The 19,590-nt window shown below is 40.5% G+C and overlaps 1 protein-coding gene across 9 annotated transcripts in view; it reads left to right on the forward strand.

Moving 5' to 3' along the window:
- The window catches only part of lrba (LPS-responsive vesicle trafficking, beach and anchor containing), a 168,358-nt gene that overhangs the window by 69,962 nt on the left and 78,806 nt on the right, over positions 1-19,590 (forward strand). For all 9 annotated transcript variants that reach the window (XM_067499797.1, XM_067499798.1, XM_067499801.1 and 6 more), the window contains exons 35-36: positions 1,247-1,355; positions 11,580-11,746. In XM_067499797.1, coding sequence (XP_067355898.1) covers positions 1,247-1,355; positions 11,580-11,746 — 276 coding nt within the window. The remainder of the gene's footprint in view (positions 1-1,246; positions 1,356-11,579; positions 11,747-19,590) is intronic.

Consider the following 19,590-nt stretch of genomic DNA (forward strand, 5'->3'; position numbering starts at 1 on the left):
AAGGCAGTTGCTTACGGACCACAGGGTGAGTGGTTCGATCCCTGGCTATATGTCGAAGTGTCCCTGGGCAAGACCCTGAACCCCTAACAGCCCATTCCCCCTCCCCAGCGATGCAGTGCCGGTCCAAGCCCGGTAGAACTTGGGGAGGGTTGCGTCAGGAAGGGCAAACTGTGCCAAATCAACATGCGGACAATGATCCGCTGTGGCGACCCCGAACTCACGGGATAAAGCCGAAAGGAGAGTAGATTGTAAAAATGTCAACAATTCATCAATAATGAAAATAATAGAGTTGAAGCCCTACCATTTATTATACTATACCCATCATAAGTCTACGATTTAACAACTATCTTTAATTTCATTTTTGTGACAATTTGTGGAAACTTGGCTTAGATTTACATCAGCTTCGTAGCACAATATTTTACAAAGTGTGTTTACACAGTCTGTAGAGGATTTGATTCCATGTGAAAAAAGTCTTTCTACTTCTCAAAATACCTTAAGTCTGTTTTATTCATATCTGCAATATTTAGTGCACCATAAAGAGTAGCCGTGGTTTGGTTATTGATAGCAAGGTCTGGACAGGGCCATAGAGGCTACAGAGGCCCCAGCACCTCCGCTCCCCTGCTGCCCTGTGCTGAAACAGCAGGCTAAGGTTACAGTCATCCCCTGGCCCTTACGCCCCCACCTCTCAGTCATTCCCAGCCTGGGCCTCCCCATCCCTCCTCTCTGGCCCCTGCTCTGTTATTGTTCCACTTTGCACAATCCTGACCTTAAGGGCTGTAGAGGGCTTTCTTTAACCTACACACACAACTTGCATGTTTCATCAACACCGATAAGAAGAGGGAAGGAGGAAGACTACATATGTAGTGACATGGGCAGAGATCCTTTCTTGTGTCAGATGCATATCATTAACAAATCAATTAGCACCTGCAACCCAGTTAAAGGATGTGTATCTGGTTTGGTTTTGTTTTTAAATTAGATTTTCTGCTCTTTTGCACGGCTCCTTTTTAGCATTTTATGGATATTACATGGCTGTTTGCTCTCTGGTTTACACAGCATTAAACAGATGTTTTAAATACTCTGAAACTCAAGATTTTATGATATTCTTAAGCATCTAATGTAGGACATTCTTCCTTTACAATTTGAATTAAATCAGCATCTACGCACCATGCCTCCAAATGTAAACAGTCAATGAAAATGAATGTACCCAGTATTCCAGTGGGTTGATGTCCATCTTTTGTCTCACCAGACTGTTGAGTCACACCATGAAAGATCACCTGGTTCGTGTGGCAAATGAAGCTGAATTTATCCTCAGTCGACAGAGGGCTGAAGACATCCACAAGCATGCAGAATTTGAGGTAAGATGCTGCACATTTTTGGTAATTAATGCATAAGTCTGTTTGGCTTATCCCCAAAGTTCAGGGTCGCCACAGTGGATCATTAGTCTGCACGTTGATTTTGGCACAGTTTTTGCGCCGGACGCCCTTCCCGATGCTGGGGTTTGGGATGGGCTGTTTGGGAGTTCAGTGTCTGCCCTAGGGACACTTCAGCATGTGGATGGGTCGGTGGGCAGCCACTCTACCACTGCCGCCCCTGAGAGTCATGCAGAAGTATGACAACGAATTGACCACTGACATAATGCCTGATTGTGTAACAAGTCATCAATACATAAAATGCAGATGTAAGTTTGGAGCCAACTCTGGAAAATATTTTATAACACAAACAGTAATAATATTCTGCAGCTTAAACCTCAAATCAAATTACACCAAACATGTTTCATTATATCACAGTGATGGTGGTATGACAACCTGGCAATGATATTGCCTGAAAATTGTTTTACTAAATTCGGGAAGTAGAACACCATCACAATAAGACTGCTTTCATAGAAATGTTTAATAGTTTGATATTCTTATACTCTGTCAGCGAATTATTGAGAAAAGGAAAGGATAACAGTCAGTGAAAACATGTAGGAGCTGATCCAGTGACTACTTCAAAACTTTGGAGCGACTGTCACAGCAAACGCACAGAATAAATGTTTACTTTTCAAACATAACCCAGTGCTAATCAATACATACATACACAAACAGGCTCACACATTGAAGTAGTCCGGGACTACAGATCGTACTTGGCACACATCACTAACCAAACATTGTGTAGTGTTAATTTATCCCTGTGCCTCTCCGTCTCAGGGTTGCTCCTGAAACATAACTTCTTCCCCTCCTCTTCCAGCCACTTCTCAGCACAAATGTTGCCATTCACACGAAGCTGCCTTCCAACTCTATCCTGACCCAAGGGCACCTGCTTTTGCCCCTTTCCCAGTCCAGCTCTGCTACACCCCCTTCCTCTGCTTTCTAGATCTTACCAAAATCATTTCCTGTCCTGCTGAGATCCTGTCCATTATACTCCCGCCGGGCATGTATTTTGCCAGTGACAGGAATATGGCATCCTCCCCGCTCTTCAATGCCTCCCACCCTCATTACTCAGGGACCTGCCAGCACTAAAAGTTGCAGACAGACCTGAAAGGTGCTGGCCTAAAGGGCTGACTTTTTGTAAACTCCACCCCCAGCCCTCAGCCTCCACTTTGCCGTAATTTTTTTTTTTTTTTTTTTTTTTTTTTTTTTAAGGTTCAAGGAAGGGTCCTTCTTACATTTGGGTAAAGTGAAATCCCTTAAGAGTGTTGAAACTCAATGAGAGGGGACGGGGGGCACCACTCTGGCACATCAAAGATGTGTCTGTTATTGCTATGCTTTGCTTTCCTCCCTGTATAAGCTGCTTCTCCGTGTGATTGGCATGCCGTTAACCTGAACCCTTATTATTCACTCTGCTGCACAGTTGTGCACAGTTTTATCTGACTTGATCTGACCCTATCATTATCAACTAAGATCTGAAGTATGATGTAGTTCCACTAGGTTGATGATGATTTTTTTTTTTTTACTCTACTGTGTGCACACTTTATAAAAAGGTGTACAGTTTTGTGCTCCTTAATAAGTTCTTGTACAGTATGGCAAGTTAGTCAGCTGTTTTCAACTTCCATAAGAAGCACAAGTCACAGTGGCTTGGAGTATGTTGCGTGACTGACAGAAAGACAGACTTGCCTGCACACAATATCCTCAAATGTTCCCGCTGTGCCTCTTACACAGCGAGTGGCAGGCCACATAATTCCCCCACCAACCATGTCTCTACTGCATTTCGCAAACGTACCAGCATCAGTTCCTGATTCCTGACCTGGCATACAGTAACTCACAGTGGCTGAGCATCGCACGTAACACACTGAATGTCCAGGACCTCTAAATCTAATTAACTGGCTTTTTTGTTTTTGTATATCCAGATTGTGTGTGTGTTTCTGTTAAACACACAAACCAAAAAAATCATTCCATTAAAATACGTGAGCTTCATTTCTACAGTTACTAGCCCATATTTTATTTCTATGTATTTTTGTGTAAAAACAATAAAATAAGGTCTTGGTATTAGGCAAATACAACCTCAGATGAGGTTGTGGGCAATATTGAGTACCCTGTACCCCCCACGATTCAGAAGCTTGTAGATGCACCTTGAGCAGTATTAACTTGAAGTAATCGTTTCCTGTCTGACTTTATAAGTCTCTCAGAATATTGTGGAGGAATTCTTCCCCATTTTTTTTTTAGAACATTGCTTAAGTTCATTGGGGTCTTTGGGCCTTTGTTTATGCACAACTCTCTTCTGGTCCTTCCACAATATTTCAATTGGGTTGAGGTCTGGGCTTTGACTAGGCCATTCCCAAACCTTGATTATTTTATTTTTTCGCTATTCTGATGATGATTTAATGGTGTGTTTCGGATCATTGTTCTTTTGCACAACTCAGTTTTGACAAAGCTTTAGCCGTTGGACAGATGGCCTCAAATGTGTTTCTACAATACTCTGGTGTAGAGAGGAGTTCATGGTTGACTCAATGACTGCAAGGTGCCCAGGTCCTGTGACTGCAAAACACATTTTTGGCTTCATTTGTTTTAAAAAATAATGGCACAGTGAAAAAAACCTATATGTTGTTCATCTGCCATTGTATTTGCCTAATACTAAAACTTGCTCCGATTATACAGTTTCTATTATATTTTTAGACAAAATACAGTGAATTAAAAGAGGGGGTACAAATTTTGCACTTCACTGCAGGTAAGTAGTATTTCACAAAAGAATGAGCTATTAATGCCATCTTTTACATTAGCATTTAGTAAGCACAGATGACATAATTTCTGCTCAATGTTGGTTAAGAGTACGTACTAAAGGAATTCAAGGACAAAGCTTTTCTCTTCTGGTATGTCATTAGTTTCTGTACCTTGCCAGTTTTCATTATCCGCGCTGCTCTCTGTAGTCATATTTGTAATTTATAAATGATATATTTGCAGGCTGTGTTTCAAGACATGGTTAACCTATACTAGGTGCAGCCTTATAGGGACGGGGTTTGTTATGTTGCCAAATCAAGCAGCACTAACAGCTGCATGAACTATTAATCAGCTGAGTGCAAACATACAACAAATGGAAAGCTATAACTCTCCATTAGTTGTGTTTTTGTGCTGTCATTTGAAACTTACTCTACCTTTGCAATCTTCCATCCACCCATAATCAGATACCCACAATAGCTCGTCGCAAACTATGTTTCACAATTGAATTCCCCACTTAAGTGCAGTTGCTCCTCTGTGACCTCTGAGAAGAAGTGAACCCCTGATAAGTCTTGCTCTGATATTGCTGTATTGATTTTTACCTCCATACAAGCTCTGCTTGAGCCTGCTGCAGCCAACGGTTTCATTTTGCACTGCCACAATAAAAATAACAGGCCAATGAAACGTCCCCCCTGAGGGTGGGGGTGGAGGGTTTGAAATAATTTTCAGCTATGTCCTTGTTTTTAAAGCACTGTTCCTCTCTATTGTGTTGAATTAGGTTGGTTATTGTTTTGGGAGAAATGGACTAAAATAGGCCAGAAAAATGACTCATTTTGGCTATCATGTTACACTGGAAGGTGTAACACAACTTTTGTAAAGTCCTCCAGCACCACTTGATGTGTATCGTTCCACACACAAGTTTTGCTTTAGTACAAAAAGCAGCTTCAAAACTCAACCAAGGCACCAGAAAGGAGAGTAATTCAACACATAAAAACAAATTTATGTTTGTTTCTTGTCAGAGTTCATATCCTTGAGAAGACAGTGATAGAGGAGTTTTTTGATTTAGATACCCGTTTGCCTCAGAGACCTAACATATGCTTTCTCTCTCTTTCTCTTTCTCACTCTCACTGGCTCTCTGTGGGACAGAATTGAGTTATCTTTGGCCCTGCGAGTAAGTTATTACAGTGGGCTTAGGGTGAAACAGAGATGAAGATAACTAGGGGGAAATCCAATTACCTTTTAGGGTTCTCTATCTAATAGGATCCTTAATGTGAAGGAGATCTGCAGATCGGATGCAGCTGCCCAGCACAGCAAATGATAGACTCTGATATCTTCCAGAGGAGCAGGATGGAGAGGGAGGCCAAGAAATAGAAAGGAGGGGAGAGAAATCGAACTCCCTCTTTTTATGGGGCTGTTCATTAGGGATGATATGTGGTGGGCTCAGGGGCACAAGGGCAGATTAGAAGGTCCAGATACGGAAGAGAGAGCAAGACCCATGTCATTTCTATTCTTTTCTCTTCTCACCCTTTCCTTTTGCTCACTCTTTTTTATAAACCCCTTGATTAAGGCTCCGATGTTATATAGAGTAATTGAATAGACTATCTGCGAGATCCTTTGAAAGCCAGACGATAGTGGCTAATTAGTGCATGGCGTCATTGTTTTCCCTCTGCTGAGCTTGTAAAATGATCTCGTCCTGCTCCCCACGTTAATAAAATTAACATTGAGCTGATGCTCATTATGTTCTGTTATCATAGCACTTGTCCTTGGAATATAAAAAACCATCTTAGAGAGCTGAGCATCCTGGAGAAAGCAACACAAATTCTATCCAATCCATTATAATGAAAAGACAATTACATTATCCTGTCACTATCTTTAGTTTTATTTTTTAGTTTCTTGGCATTTTTCCACTGAAAGCAGTTTTTATTTTCATGATTTACTGTAGGACTGTTGGATTAGACGGGATTAGCTTGATAAACCTAATAAACTGACAACTAGGGCTGGGTGGAGTTGATACTGGTTACTAAACTTCTTTTTCTTTGATACCAATTGTATAAAATCCATTTTACCTAAAAGAAAATTAAACTATTTAAAAAGTAAACTTATTTTTCATCAACTTGGCATTTTTAAAATTAAAGCAGTTTTACAATTTTAAAAAGAACCCTTTTTTTTTTTTTTGTCCATTCGGTTTATCCCATACAATCAGGGTCGCCACAGCGGATCATTTGTCCGCATATTTAACAGAGCTTTAAGTTTTCAGCAAACATATCAATCAATATAAAACACTAAATTTGAAATGAAAACCTCAAAGTTACCAGATGACTGATGTATCTCCTGAATCACATTTGCTCTAACAAAAAATATTTTCAATGCAATAGGGACCTTTCCAAGTCAGTGTCAAATGCTACATGATTATTAGGTCACTGATGCTGATGAGCCTTACTCCTTAGGTGTTGAAATGTTTGACAACGCACATTTTGACAGTCAATAGTATTGGAGCAATTTAGTTGGTGCCATAAAAGTATTAAAAAATCAGAAACCTTTATAAGAGGATTACCTTTATTGATAAAACAGAAGGCCCCTGTAATTTTGCATTTTGGTTCACTGTGTAAATCACGCAAATGTGTGGAAATGACAGAAAATTTAAACTCTAACATAAGCACATATGACCCAAACACACAGCTGAGAGCCAGAGTGCCACAACTCCCCAAGGCTATTTACACCGCGTCATTCTCAGCACTCTGATTGATAGCTGCCACCAGCTGCAGCTTGCTGTCATGTAGTTGTCACAGCTGTAATGTAGTATGTCAGCAGGGCTGGATGGCTGGGCGTCTCATTATAGACAAATCCTCTGTCAAGAGAATCAGAGGGGAAAAAGGGAACATGTCTGTATTTGTATCACAAATGCATACATTATAGCTCAAATGCCAGGGTATAGGTAGTTTTTTCAAAGAGGCACATGAGAAAATTCAAATTGTGGTTAGATATAAATGCTCCAAGAATGGACAACTGTAGACGTCTAACTCCATAATGCTGACTTTGTCCTCAAAATACATCATATGTTGGCATGTTTTTGTACAACTCTCTGTACAATATTAGTAGATGCACAGACTATTTTACTCAGTAGAGAAGGACATCAAAAAGGGGAAGTGAGGTACAGAGGATGGTTTGGGAACTGTAGTTTCAGTTCCACTGTCAGTATAATGATGTCCCCAGATACCTCCTTCACAGCTCCCGTCGTTAGGTGTGACCAGAATAACCGTGAAATATGACTTTGCTCCCCAGTTTCCCTTTTATTTCAATTTTTTAGTCACCATGAAAACAGTGTCTTGATTTTTATTTATTTATTTATTTATTTATTTATTTAATTTTAGCACGTGAAGTTTTATTGTTTTGTGTCTTGCTATTGCTACACATTCATTTACACAGGTTATTTAAATGGATGGTTTGCTGCTAATACTCTGCATTCATGATTTCAGGCAGCAGTCAGTCCAGAGGAAATGCATTTTTCATTTGTTCGTGTCCTTGCTTCATTTGACTATTTTTCACTTCCAGGTGACAGTTTTAACACACATGATTTTTCACATGGCATGACCTTGGAGCTGGGCTGGAGTCATCTTGTAGAGGTGGCAACACAGATTTGGTAAAAAGGAGGATGCAGTTTTGCAGAGGCAAGAGGCTTCTGGGCAGGACGATGAAGAGGCTGCCAGCCGAGCATGGTGACCAGTCCATTAAAGATCAGCCACAGACAGTACGGGGGGAGGAGCGCAAGGGGAGGGAGGGGAAGGAGAGATACTTTGATAAGTGTTAGGGCAGTGTTAACCTTGATGGCTGCTAGCAGTGGGCCAAAGCTTGCAGCAGGGATCTGTTTCAACTGGATTAGATTATTTTTTTCCTCCAGTGCTCGAAGAGAAAAGGGGGAAAAAAAATCAATACTGGGGAGCACAGCATGACAGGGGCATCATTTCAGAATTGAAGTGGGTGTCAGCCATTGTCATTTGGTGACTTTTGTTCGCCATTGTACTTTTAAGCCCTCATTTTTCTCCCCCTCCTCTTCCTTTCACTTGTTTCTTCCCTAGCCCATTGTCTGAATTCCCTTGGTGACATTTTATGTTGCAATTTGAAAACTCAAGGGCAAGAGATCAAGTGCAAGAGAAGCTCTTTGAAACCAATTGGTACACTGGTTCAGCATCCACTTTTGTTTGGGGAACCCATCCTCCTCTCTCATTTCATCTTCTTGTCTCTTTAGACCTCCATTGTGTTCCAGCAGCAATCTATTTGTAGTTTATTTGCATTCACTGATGCCAGACAAGGACAAGTTTGATGTCTTGTGTTTCTCTGGACAGTTTTCTGTGCCCGTTTGTAAATGAAACCCTGTGGGAGTGCTTGTCTGCGGATGTGAGAAATTGGAGATTCTCACACAGCAATAGCCAGGCCTTGGAGAGTGTGTAGCCCTGATGTGCCACCAGTGTCAAGAGATTGCAAATCAAGTGCTTTAATAACATCTCTTCTGGTTTTATTTCTTCTCCGACAGAACCTTAAGATGCTGGTTTTATCAGTTGGTGAGTTGAAGACTCGCCTTGGCACAGCAACACCACTAGACTTTTCACTGTCACTGTAATTGATAAACATAGGGCTGGTATCTTGTAATGAGCCTCCATTTTCCAGCCTATTATACTTGTTAACCCTCTCAACCCAAAGGGGAAGAGGAGGAGGTAAATCAAGGCATCATCTGACAACAACTACAGCATTTAGATAAGGCTGACATTGGTATACCATCACTGGGAAACTCCTCACTTTGTTTTCTGTGCGTATTATTTGTAGAATAAGCCTTAAACAAAGGTGAGTGGAAATAATAGGCACAACAAGAATTTTCAGCAGCAAAAGCTTACGTGTATGATATTTCTGGCTCAAAAATTGGTTCAGTGATGTGATTAAGATGCCTAAATGTCTCAATGTTTTGTCTCTTATGTGCGTGTTACCTTTTTTTGGCCGTTGTATTATTTCTGAGACGATTACTGCTCTTTCCACTCCGCAGTCACTTCTCTCCAGACCATTTCCTCTGCAAACTCCAACACACATCCATATTTATTTATTTGAGCTGTGGACGAATTGTGGGAGACACGACTCAGTGTAATTGACTCGATTAATGCCAGCCATTATCATTTCGTCTTCACCAAGCTGTCTCCCCGGGCAGGGCAGGCACCCTCGCCGGCCGACCCTGTCAGCCAGGCCATGTAATGGAAGGTGCTGCCCATGATTACAGTGTCGCAAGTCATAACAGTCTAACTGCCAGCAAGTTGTGCCCTGGTGGCTGTCTGGATAGGAAGCTAACAGAGCGTTGTGTGCCATCCCCTTTCCTCAGCTGCACTCTTTTAACTTGTTAAATGTCTTTATACGGTTGTTTTCTTGTCAAAATATGCACACTGGCTGCTTCAGTCACTCCAAAGGAGGCATGTTTCTAATTGCAAATGGGAGCCTATACTTTTAATTCACTTCTTATGTTCCCTCAGCATTCTTTGAAAGGAATGAAAGAACTGTTTGTTTGAAAATACCCAAAATACCCTGTCCTTTATTCTGTTAGTGGACCTGGATGGAAGTGATTCCAGGATGAGGCCAAGTTTGGAGATTCAGTTATTTGCTTTAACATTCATAACAACATAACATAATAAGTCCTTCATAATACCTCAGCACATTCTGACTTCACATCAATGGAATGACCCTTGGAATTAACAGTGACTTGTCTTTTCCACTTATAAGCAAACCCAGCTTTAGGTTTTAATGACTCTACTTATGTGTTCAGCTTTTTTAGTTGTTATTTTAGGGGTGAGTCTGTGAATTTGGCCTTTTCTTCCGTAGTAGACTTTGGCTGTGGATAGGAGAAAAGCCCATTACAGCATGGAGGGTTTGGGTATTGAGCAGGCTCAACACACAGGTGATGAAGTGTTTGTTTATGGTTATGAGTTTGAACCCGGCACTGCTGATTAGTACCGCAGACTTTACATGTCTCAGACAAGGGCAGATGGAAAGGGAGTCTTTATAGCTCTGCTACCAATGCAGTCAAAGGATAGGAGTCCACTTAAGCATTTATTTCATTTGGAAATGGATAAAGTCTATAATCACATAAAAATGTTTATTATTGGGAAACAGGTTTGAGAAAAAAGGGTTGGATTAGGACAATTGGGAAACCTTTGTGTTCTTTTTAACACACAGTATCTTATGTAAAAATGTAATATTGGGCACACCTAAAATTGTTGGACTGGAGATGTCATCTACTGAGTCACTTCTCTGGTCTGGCTTTTCTCCATTTATTACTTCTGCTTGCCTTTAGCTCAATTGATCGAGTTAAATGTGCACACCACAGACACAGACACACACACACACACACACACACACACAAAGCTTTAAAATCTGAAACATTTACCAAGCGATGCTTCTTGCATCGTCTATTTACTTTGTCGTTTCCTAGGTCATGATGGTGGAAGGTCAAGGCTCCCTTTAATGCCACACAAAGAGACACAGATTGATAATTAAGGCTCGGCAGTCTGCAGAAAAGCCTCTCTAATGTGATTTATATCTATAGATTTTCTGTCATATATGAAATGTTGTCGTTCAAATTGAAGGGGAGGACCCATTATAAAGCGCTTTACTTTGGTGAAGCAGGTTGCATTTGGGTAAGTGCTTTACTGTAGGACTATTGTAACAGTGGGTTATTTTAGGGGTTAATTTGATGCCGACAACAATGTACAACCGAATGTAGGATAAACAAAAATATCTTTTCATTCTAAACATCGCAGCCATTTGCTTTAATAAGTAGCTGCAGTCTGCACATACAGAGTGATCTATAAATGCACAGGCCTTATTTATCTGTAAGGCTCAGTGTTAGATACATAGCACATGTCGTCTTCCTCCAGCCCTTTTTCTTTAGCTCATCTTCAATTAGAATATCACTTTAAAAAAGTTCTTTCCAAGTAAGCCTCAAGTGCAGCACAGTTTTGGAATTGAAATTGGTTCTGAAACACAGACTGGAAATCAAAACACTGTTTCAAATTATACTAGCTCTTATTTTCAGAAGGTGTCTTACTTTTACCATTGCTGCAGAGTTCAAAGGCTCATTCTGATAACAAATTCAGACAGAGAAAAATGTCCTGCCTGTGCATTGTGGGTATCGTGTGATTTGGTGCGCCGGAGGGCATTAGCAAATACGTGTCCACTGTTATTAATCACTGTGACACAGAGGACAGAAATGACCCAATGCTTTTCATTTGGTTCTATTCAGAGCAGAGTTTCTCTATGTGAAAACACTATGCGTGAGTAACTGTGTTGTTTCTTCCTGTAGATCTGTTTTGATCATACGGAGTTTGCAAGATGATAGTAAATGCATTTGCAGTATAATTCAGTGGATACCTTTACTTGCAGAATTGATAATACACCTTTTTCTTTCTTTTCCAGTCAAACTGTGCTCAGTATGCAGCAGAAAAACGAGATGAGGAGAAAATGTGTGACCACCTGATCCGAGCAGCCAAGTACCGTGATCATGTGACAGCCACCCAGCTCATCCAGAAGATCGTCAACATCCTCACTGACAAACACGGAGCTTGGGGAAACTCTTCCATAAGGTACAGTACAGTATAACACTAAAAACTAAAGCCATACTCCTTAGACAGGCTAACTCACACAAACTCACACATACAAACATATGTAAAACACATTTTACGTTATGGTAATACATACTTTATACAGGGCTTAATACTGACAAAACGACTCTATATTTTATCATGACTTTTTTGTTCATGCCCACATGCCGAGGTATTTTCAAAAAGTGAAAAGTGAAATACGGAATTGGTTAGACTTTAATCAAGACCATGCACCAGTTTATATTTATTTATTTTTTTGCAGTGTTCATTGCATGTAATTCTTTTAGCCTTAAAAATTATTCAAACCACTTTAATGGCTTTAATCCCATCTTAATGTTTCTCATCCGCCAATGCTCATGACTTTGATTGAATTAGATTTGCAAAGGTGAAAATGTCCGCTCTGGGTTTAATGATGCATTGACTCGGGGGAGAGAGATGAAAGCCATTTAAACAGCTTCGCTCCCATTAAGAACAGAGGGAACCTTATCCTCTGTGTTTGTTTCGTCAAATAGGCAGCAGAATCCAATGCAGCTATTCCCTAATGATGGCTGTTTGTGCAGGTAGTGTGTAATGGTGAGCCGGAGAGACGGCCGCTGGCTCACGCTTGTTAGACTGAACCTACTCTCTAGAGACTCGTCTGGGAAGGGTTAGTTTGCTATTGGATCAGGACTCTATATATGGCTGCCTTTGTTTCCTTGATGTTATTGTTTGTCATATTTTTTTTCTTGAGCCCCCCCCGTATCCTCCTTCCATCTCTTTCATTCTATTAGTCTCCATGTGTACTCACACAAGGCTAAGCTATTTACTATGGAGATTGTGTTCTGAGAGCTCTGGCCAGAAAAGTCCCCCATTACCGGCCCTTTATGCCGTAGTGCTATTGATGGTTTTCCTAATGGCTGCCGATGGGCGCAGGGAGCCATTGGCACAGGGCCTTGGAGTGCAGGGCTCTTTTAATAAATCACAATCAGTCCTGTGCCATTACATCAATATTTTTGGTCAATTACTGTGAAGGTCAGGTGGTGCAGCTTCGCACCAGAGCTCCTGGTATGTGGGCACAGAAGAAACATCTGGTGCTGTAAACTAGTGTGAGAAAGGAACAATTAAAAGCAAAAGATGGATAAAGGAAAAAAGGCTCACACCTGCAAACCTGGAGGCATCTTAATGTTAGAGAGGTTTTCCCTCTAATTCCATACAAACACAAGCCGTGTGCTGCACCACATCCCTGCCTGTAAATAGGAACGGGAGGGGAAGGAGGGATAAGCACAGTGAAACCTGCAACCCTTTTACAGCTGTGAAAGCGAAATCCGGTAACACAAAGACAATTTGCTGCTCTGATTACGACCTTTTGTTGCTTGGGTGTAAAATCTAAGCCTGCCTGCTCACACACCATAAAAATGTATTCCCCAAAGTTTCTATTCAATAAAGAGTCTGAAAATGAAAATATTATTTTCTCACAAGCTGATGGGAATTGTTTCCTCACGGCAGGCATCTAATATCTTCTGACATAGTGTGACCCGCCTGAATGCAATTTGTGTCTTAATATCCAGCTTACAACCGCCCTGGCCTCTGGAGGAAAAAAGGTGTTAGGTGATTTTCCCCTTTCCATTCCCCTGCTTTGTCTTCTTCGTCTGTCTGTCCGTCTGTCCGTCTGTCTGTCCTTCTGTCTGTCTCTCTCTCTCTCTCTCTCTCTCTCTCCCTCTTTCCCTTTCTCTCTCTCTCTCTCTCTCCCTCTTTCCCTTTCTCTCTCTCTCTCTCTCTCTCCCTCCCTCTCCCTTTTCACAGTGCACAATTTCTTTTCTCAGTCTTGGTCCTTTGCTCTTTCTCGTTTCACGATATACTTAGTTGTATCACCTAGTGTCCTGAGAGGATTCCATGCAGCAGACAAAGGCAGCATCTATCGTTTTTGTGCCCTTGTCTGTCATCTAGTGTCAAGACATAGACAGACCACCGCCAGACAAATAGGGCCACTACCTCTTCGTCTATGCATTTTCGTCCCAGCGCCTGGAGACTCGGGTGTATGACACGCCAGCCTGCTGTCCTTTTAAGAGAGGAAAAAAGTAAACGAACCTCTAGAAATGAAACAACCGGCAGATGTCATTTTTTCTCTCTCCACATCCCCCCCCCCTTTTTTTTTTTTTTTTTTTTTTTTGCTTCCCTCTATGAGCTGTGGTCCACTGAGCATCCAGACTGGGGTGGTGTTTATTTGGGTCAGGAATCATCTTTCATGTATATGACACCTAGACAAAGTCGACGGACAGAGAGGAAAGATGAGGGGAGATGATGGAGAATGCCAACTCACTGTCTCTAGAGATAAGCACTACTCTCCTCTTTTTACCCTCTCTTTCATTCTCTCTATTGCATTCTAATAGGCTGGCTAATGTACCATGGAAATTCACTCTGAATGCAGAGAGCAGGTAAAGTAAAAGGAATGTGACTGCAGCTGAAGAAGGTAGATCCAGTGGGTACTCCTGAGCGGTTACTGACAATCTTCTGATGTAGTCAGTGTTTGAAGAGAGACATTCAGAGTACATAGGCTTTAGCTGCTCCCGTACTTTGCCATGCCATTTTCTTGTAAGGCTGCATCAGCATCCCTTTGATTTTCAGTTTATTCTAACTATCCTCACCCACAGCTAGACCCCCAAGACACACACACACACACACACACACACACACACACACACACACACACACACACACACACACACACACACACACACACACACACACGCACACACACACACACACACCTCGAGCACCAACTCCTCTCCCTCAGCTCCTCCTCCCTCATATAAGCAGCTCATTTTCTGCAGCACCACTGCTCTAATGGACGCCCTTAGGCTAGAGGCTTCCCAGCCAAGGGACATCCATCTTTTGGCATGTCACACTCCCGCCCAGCAAAAAATCTTTGTGATGTGCACTCCAATTTTTCTTCAGTAAATCAAATCTTCCTTCCTTCAGAAAGACAAATGCTTTAGGGTTGGAGTGTTATAGAGAAAATCAATGCCAACAAAATTGAAACAGTATGCCCCTGTATTGATCGGGCTTGTGAGATTGAAAACGAACAGCTTTGTAACTGTTCCGCTGGACAGTTAGCTGACCTGTAGTAGACAAACTATTGATATTAGCATTACTATTTTATCTTGTGGTGTCATTCCACCTGTGCACTATAGTGGGAATGAAGCAGGAGCAGAGCATTGAGTTTGTCCCAAATAAGTTTTTTCCATTGGATGCATTTGAGTAAAGGACATCAAATGATACCAAATGATGATAAAATTACAAAGGATTGTTAATGATTTTTAATGATTCTCTTTTACTTGTTCGATATTGATAAAGCAACTTATAGAAATTATTTATCATGTATCATGCCTTTAAAGTACTTTGCCCCACTACTGTACATGCCATATCCATAAGATAGACAGTGATAAGTTAAGGTCTGTGATAAACAAGGTGTAAGCACAGGGCTAGCAAATTAGTATCCATTTTCCGCACATATTTCTCTTAAAACTGCATTTTAATTTTAATTTTAATGTCGATTATTTTTATGATTAATCAAGTTATTGTTTAGTATATCAAAAACACAAAAATGGCCATCGACAATTTCCCTACAGCCCCAAATGTCTAGTTTTGTCTGACTACTGGTACTTAAAAGAGTTCCAGATTTGTGGTTAAAACGCCTGAAAATCATGTTCTGAAGTTTCCTCTCCGAAATTTCTTTACAATATTAAATATTTATGAATGTGCAACTTAAGCTAGTGCTAACATGAGACTTGGAATGAGTCCTCTTTGCCCTGCCCTGCTCTCCCTCTCACCACTATGAAATAGCTTTTGTTTCACTTTTTAGTGGTCAGCACACATCTTCATGTAGTCATAGTTATTAAATTTAAGAATGTTAAATAAGAATGTTGCAAAACTGACTAATCAATCAGAAATTGTTGCCCTTCTCTGAATGGTCACAAGGTCAAGCTTTGATCAGAAACTTTGAGGATCGAATGTCTCTGCACTGCTGCCAGTACTGTTCAATGAGTCTGGGTCATGGGAGGCAGAACCTCACCACATTAGGATAAGTGTTTAAGCAAGCATAAATTGTTGAAATGTCCTTGGAGGAGAACGAGGAGGAGGAGGAGAAGAAGGAGTAGTAGGAGGAGTAGGAGGAGTAGGAGTAGTAAGTTATTAACTTATTCTACACTGTGGGCTTTAATCTCATTTATAGAGCCATCTCACTGGCAATCTATGGCATCACATGCAAACGTTGATCAATTCTCAGTGATGCACTAAAACATCCTGTTTCAACTTTTATTAATTCTCTTAAAGCGGTCTAATCTTTGACACAGTATTTTATGTACACGTAGGACCCGCTCATTTATGAAAAGATATTATTTTATGAATACAAAGGTGAAAAATTTATCTTTTGATCAGATGGAACAGCAGCATTATTGCTCATTCCCCTTTAGACATAACAGGCCTTGTTAGTTGTACTAACAGGCTTTCTTTTAGCCTTCTGTTCTGGATTGCAACTGTGTCACCCTCCCAAGTAATCAATTAGTTATGCTTTGAATATACCATTGAGTTATGCTTACGACATTGAAGATATTCATGTTCACATAGTATTTTTTTAGAATAAATGATTGCATGAGGAGCCGCTACAGCTATATTAATCTTCACGTGTATGCTTTCGTTCCAGACTTAAATCACAATTATGATACATAATACTGAATGTAATGCATGTGTTAAAGCTGAGGTCTGTATAGTGTCTGCATTGCCTTGCGTGTATGTTTTATGAACACACTGTACACTATGGCTATGTTGGTACTGTGCATGTAGAGCTGAAAAAGGAAATGGGACTCTAGCACGTCAGTGGAGATTTTAACCATAGGAAACAAGAACATAACTGTTTAGAGTACTCTGACTCTTGGAAATGCCTGACACGAGAGAGTAGGAAGAAAGAGAATGAGAGAGGGCGATGGATAAGAGATATGTTACTGAAGCATCACAAGTTGAGATTGAGACAAAGGCAAACAGAACCATTTTCCCCCACATCCTTTCCTGTAGCGGCAGTATATACTAAGCTGAAGCGTTGACTGATTGTGCAAATGTGTGTGTCTTGTTGCTTGAAGGAAAATTCTGCAGCTGCTGACTTATCTGACCATCAGATTGCCTTTGTTGGATTTGGGAATAGAATAAACAGTGTAGTTGGACCCCCAGTCTTGATTGATTTTGTACTAATTTATACAACAGAAATTTAATTTGGACTCACTCCTGCCCTCTACATTTTTGACACAGCGCTTGGTTGTTATCTATAGTCTAATCTCAATAGCTGAAAATTTTTGTTTCAAAGCCGTTTTTGAGTAAAATATTGTTGTTGTTCAGATGCATCTACAGTAGGCGCGCATCTTCACATTAGGGGAAAAAAATCCACTTTGCACTGAACTGGTCATTTTTAACTGGTAATGGCTTTTGATTTGCTTATAAATACTTGCAGTCTACACACAAACATGACCCGATGTACTGAGCCAGGGCAGCTGTAGCAGTTCCGCAGCTCCTGTTTTATCCAAGGCAAGGACAGTTGTTTCCTGTAGGTCCATGTCCCAACTACTTCAAAACCAATTAGCTGCGACTCAAGTTTTGCTCATCCATCAGCCTTGATGCTGTCATAAACATATAGCATAAACATACTGCACTAAGAAATGTGAGCCTGCTTTCAGTTATAGTCATCACTGTAAACTCACAGTATCATACAGAGATCTCCTGCACCAAAGCCCTTAAACGGGTTCAACGTGAAACCCTCCACCTCATTAATCATGCGCAGTGACATGTGTCTGGAACCGAAAAGTTGTGATGGGGACAAAAAGGATGTTCCCTGAATCTCTGGGGAGACTGTTCATGTTTGACAGACGTGCGTTCCATTAGTTACGTAAAATAACGTGCCACGAAAGCCCTACCGTGCAGTGTGGCTCATGGATATGAATTAGAATATAGCCCTAATGATAACATTTACCTCCACTGTATACACAGTACAGTGGCTTGGACTGTAAGGAATAGTAACAGAGTGTCATAGTAGAACATATTAACAGCTGATGATGTCCATATGTTACTATGGGTTAAGTGTTGCAGTGTAGACACAGACTCAAATTACTCACACTCAGTTGGTCATTTAAAATGAATTTAAAAACTATCAGGGTAAATTATATATTCATTAAAAATGATTATGTTTTACTGGCTATTAACCTTTGATTATTCCTATTACATTCACTGATCTGCGTTAAAATATAATACAATAAAACATGCTAGTACTGTAGAAAAAAATTCTGCAAATTGATTGTTTTGCACTGGTTGTGCACAGTTGTTAATGTGAGCACATTGCTCGATTTATATATGTGAAAGACTGTATCAGCTGTCACTCCAAGACTAGGTGTATGAAAGCACAGGACCGACATTAAAAGATGGGATCTTACCAAAATTTGAAAATAAGCATTAAGGCCTGTAATGTGAATACACCATTAAAGTCACAGTAGGTGGAGATTTTAACCAGTTTCCTAACTGTCTTTCTTGATTACAAATAATAGTTTATCTTTTTCTTAATAGCAAAGTAATCCTCAAACTTTTCATGTTCCCTCTAGCAGCTGCAGAATTAACCTTTGACGTACAAGGAATAGAATCACTGCAGTGGAGTAGTGACTACAGTACTGTTAGGACTGGGCGATATACTGAATTCAGTTGATTAATATGAATAATTTTGTTTTTGAACGATGCAAAAAAAACCTGTTCTCTGTAGTTATGATAGTAATGTCACCTGTCACTGTTTGCTTAGAGATTCCTACACGTGTTTTGCTTTGCTAGTCAACAAGCTGGAGTAATGTTGGCTGCAGAATGTGTGCTGGGTGTGTTTTCGAAATTTTTATTCCTGAAGAGCTCCTTCTAATGTTATTCTTCATAATGTTTGAAATGTATAAAATTATAGCAGCCGTGCTAGTGATGTTAAGGGAAGTATGTAGCTTCTAGTAGTTTTAAATCTATTGATAATGTTTTGTCTTGAGTTCATGTAGCTGGAAAAAATCAATAAGAATTTTGAATTGACCAGAACACCAAAAAAAAAAAGAAAAAAAGGAATTTGTTTAATTTTCTTTCATCCAGTCCTAAGTGCTGTTAATGCAAACACATAAGTTCTAATGTGTCACTTAAACTGGAGTAAGAATTTTCACCAGTATACACTCACCTATCTGTCTTTAGATTCTTCTGTTTAGTTTAACCCATCACTATTGTCTGTCTTTGCAGTAGCTGCTAAGAAATGTAATGGGATCCTTGTTATTAGGTATGAAAGAAAGCTACCATCCCAGAAAGACCAATTACACCTTCCTGCCTCACTGCCTCTGCTGCTCACAGCCTGATGTGGCTCTGTAGCGACTATCAGATTTATGAGTTTCATATACCCTTAAGAAAGTATATGGCCTTGGTGGAGCAAGGTCATGAGAAAAGGGTGCTGATCAATATCTGAATGAAAAGCCATTTGGGAAGTTTTTAGGGCTTTTTTTCCTCCTTTCTCCCTGACTGCAATATCTGCAGAGTATCGATTGTCCAGGGCCAGTAGTTAGTCAAAGGCTATCTCCTTTGACTAACCCCTTTGCAGCATGTCAGCCCCCCCCTCTCCTTGTGATAGATTGGTATGCTTCCAGCCACTGTAATTACACCATGGGACCAGCAGGCCATTTATTTTGCTACTTTCACCATTTGCCAAAAAATCACCTTTATCTTAAGAATCCAGAACTTTCTTGTGCAACTAAGACCGAAAAAAGGACACATAAAACATCAGCGTTCTCTGTACAGAGAGT

This window comes from Channa argus, chromosome 3 (genome assembly GCF_033026475.1).
Source record: "Channa argus isolate prfri chromosome 3, Channa argus male v1.0, whole genome shotgun sequence".
NCBI lineage: Eukaryota > Metazoa > Chordata > Actinopteri > Anabantiformes > Channidae > Channa > Channa argus.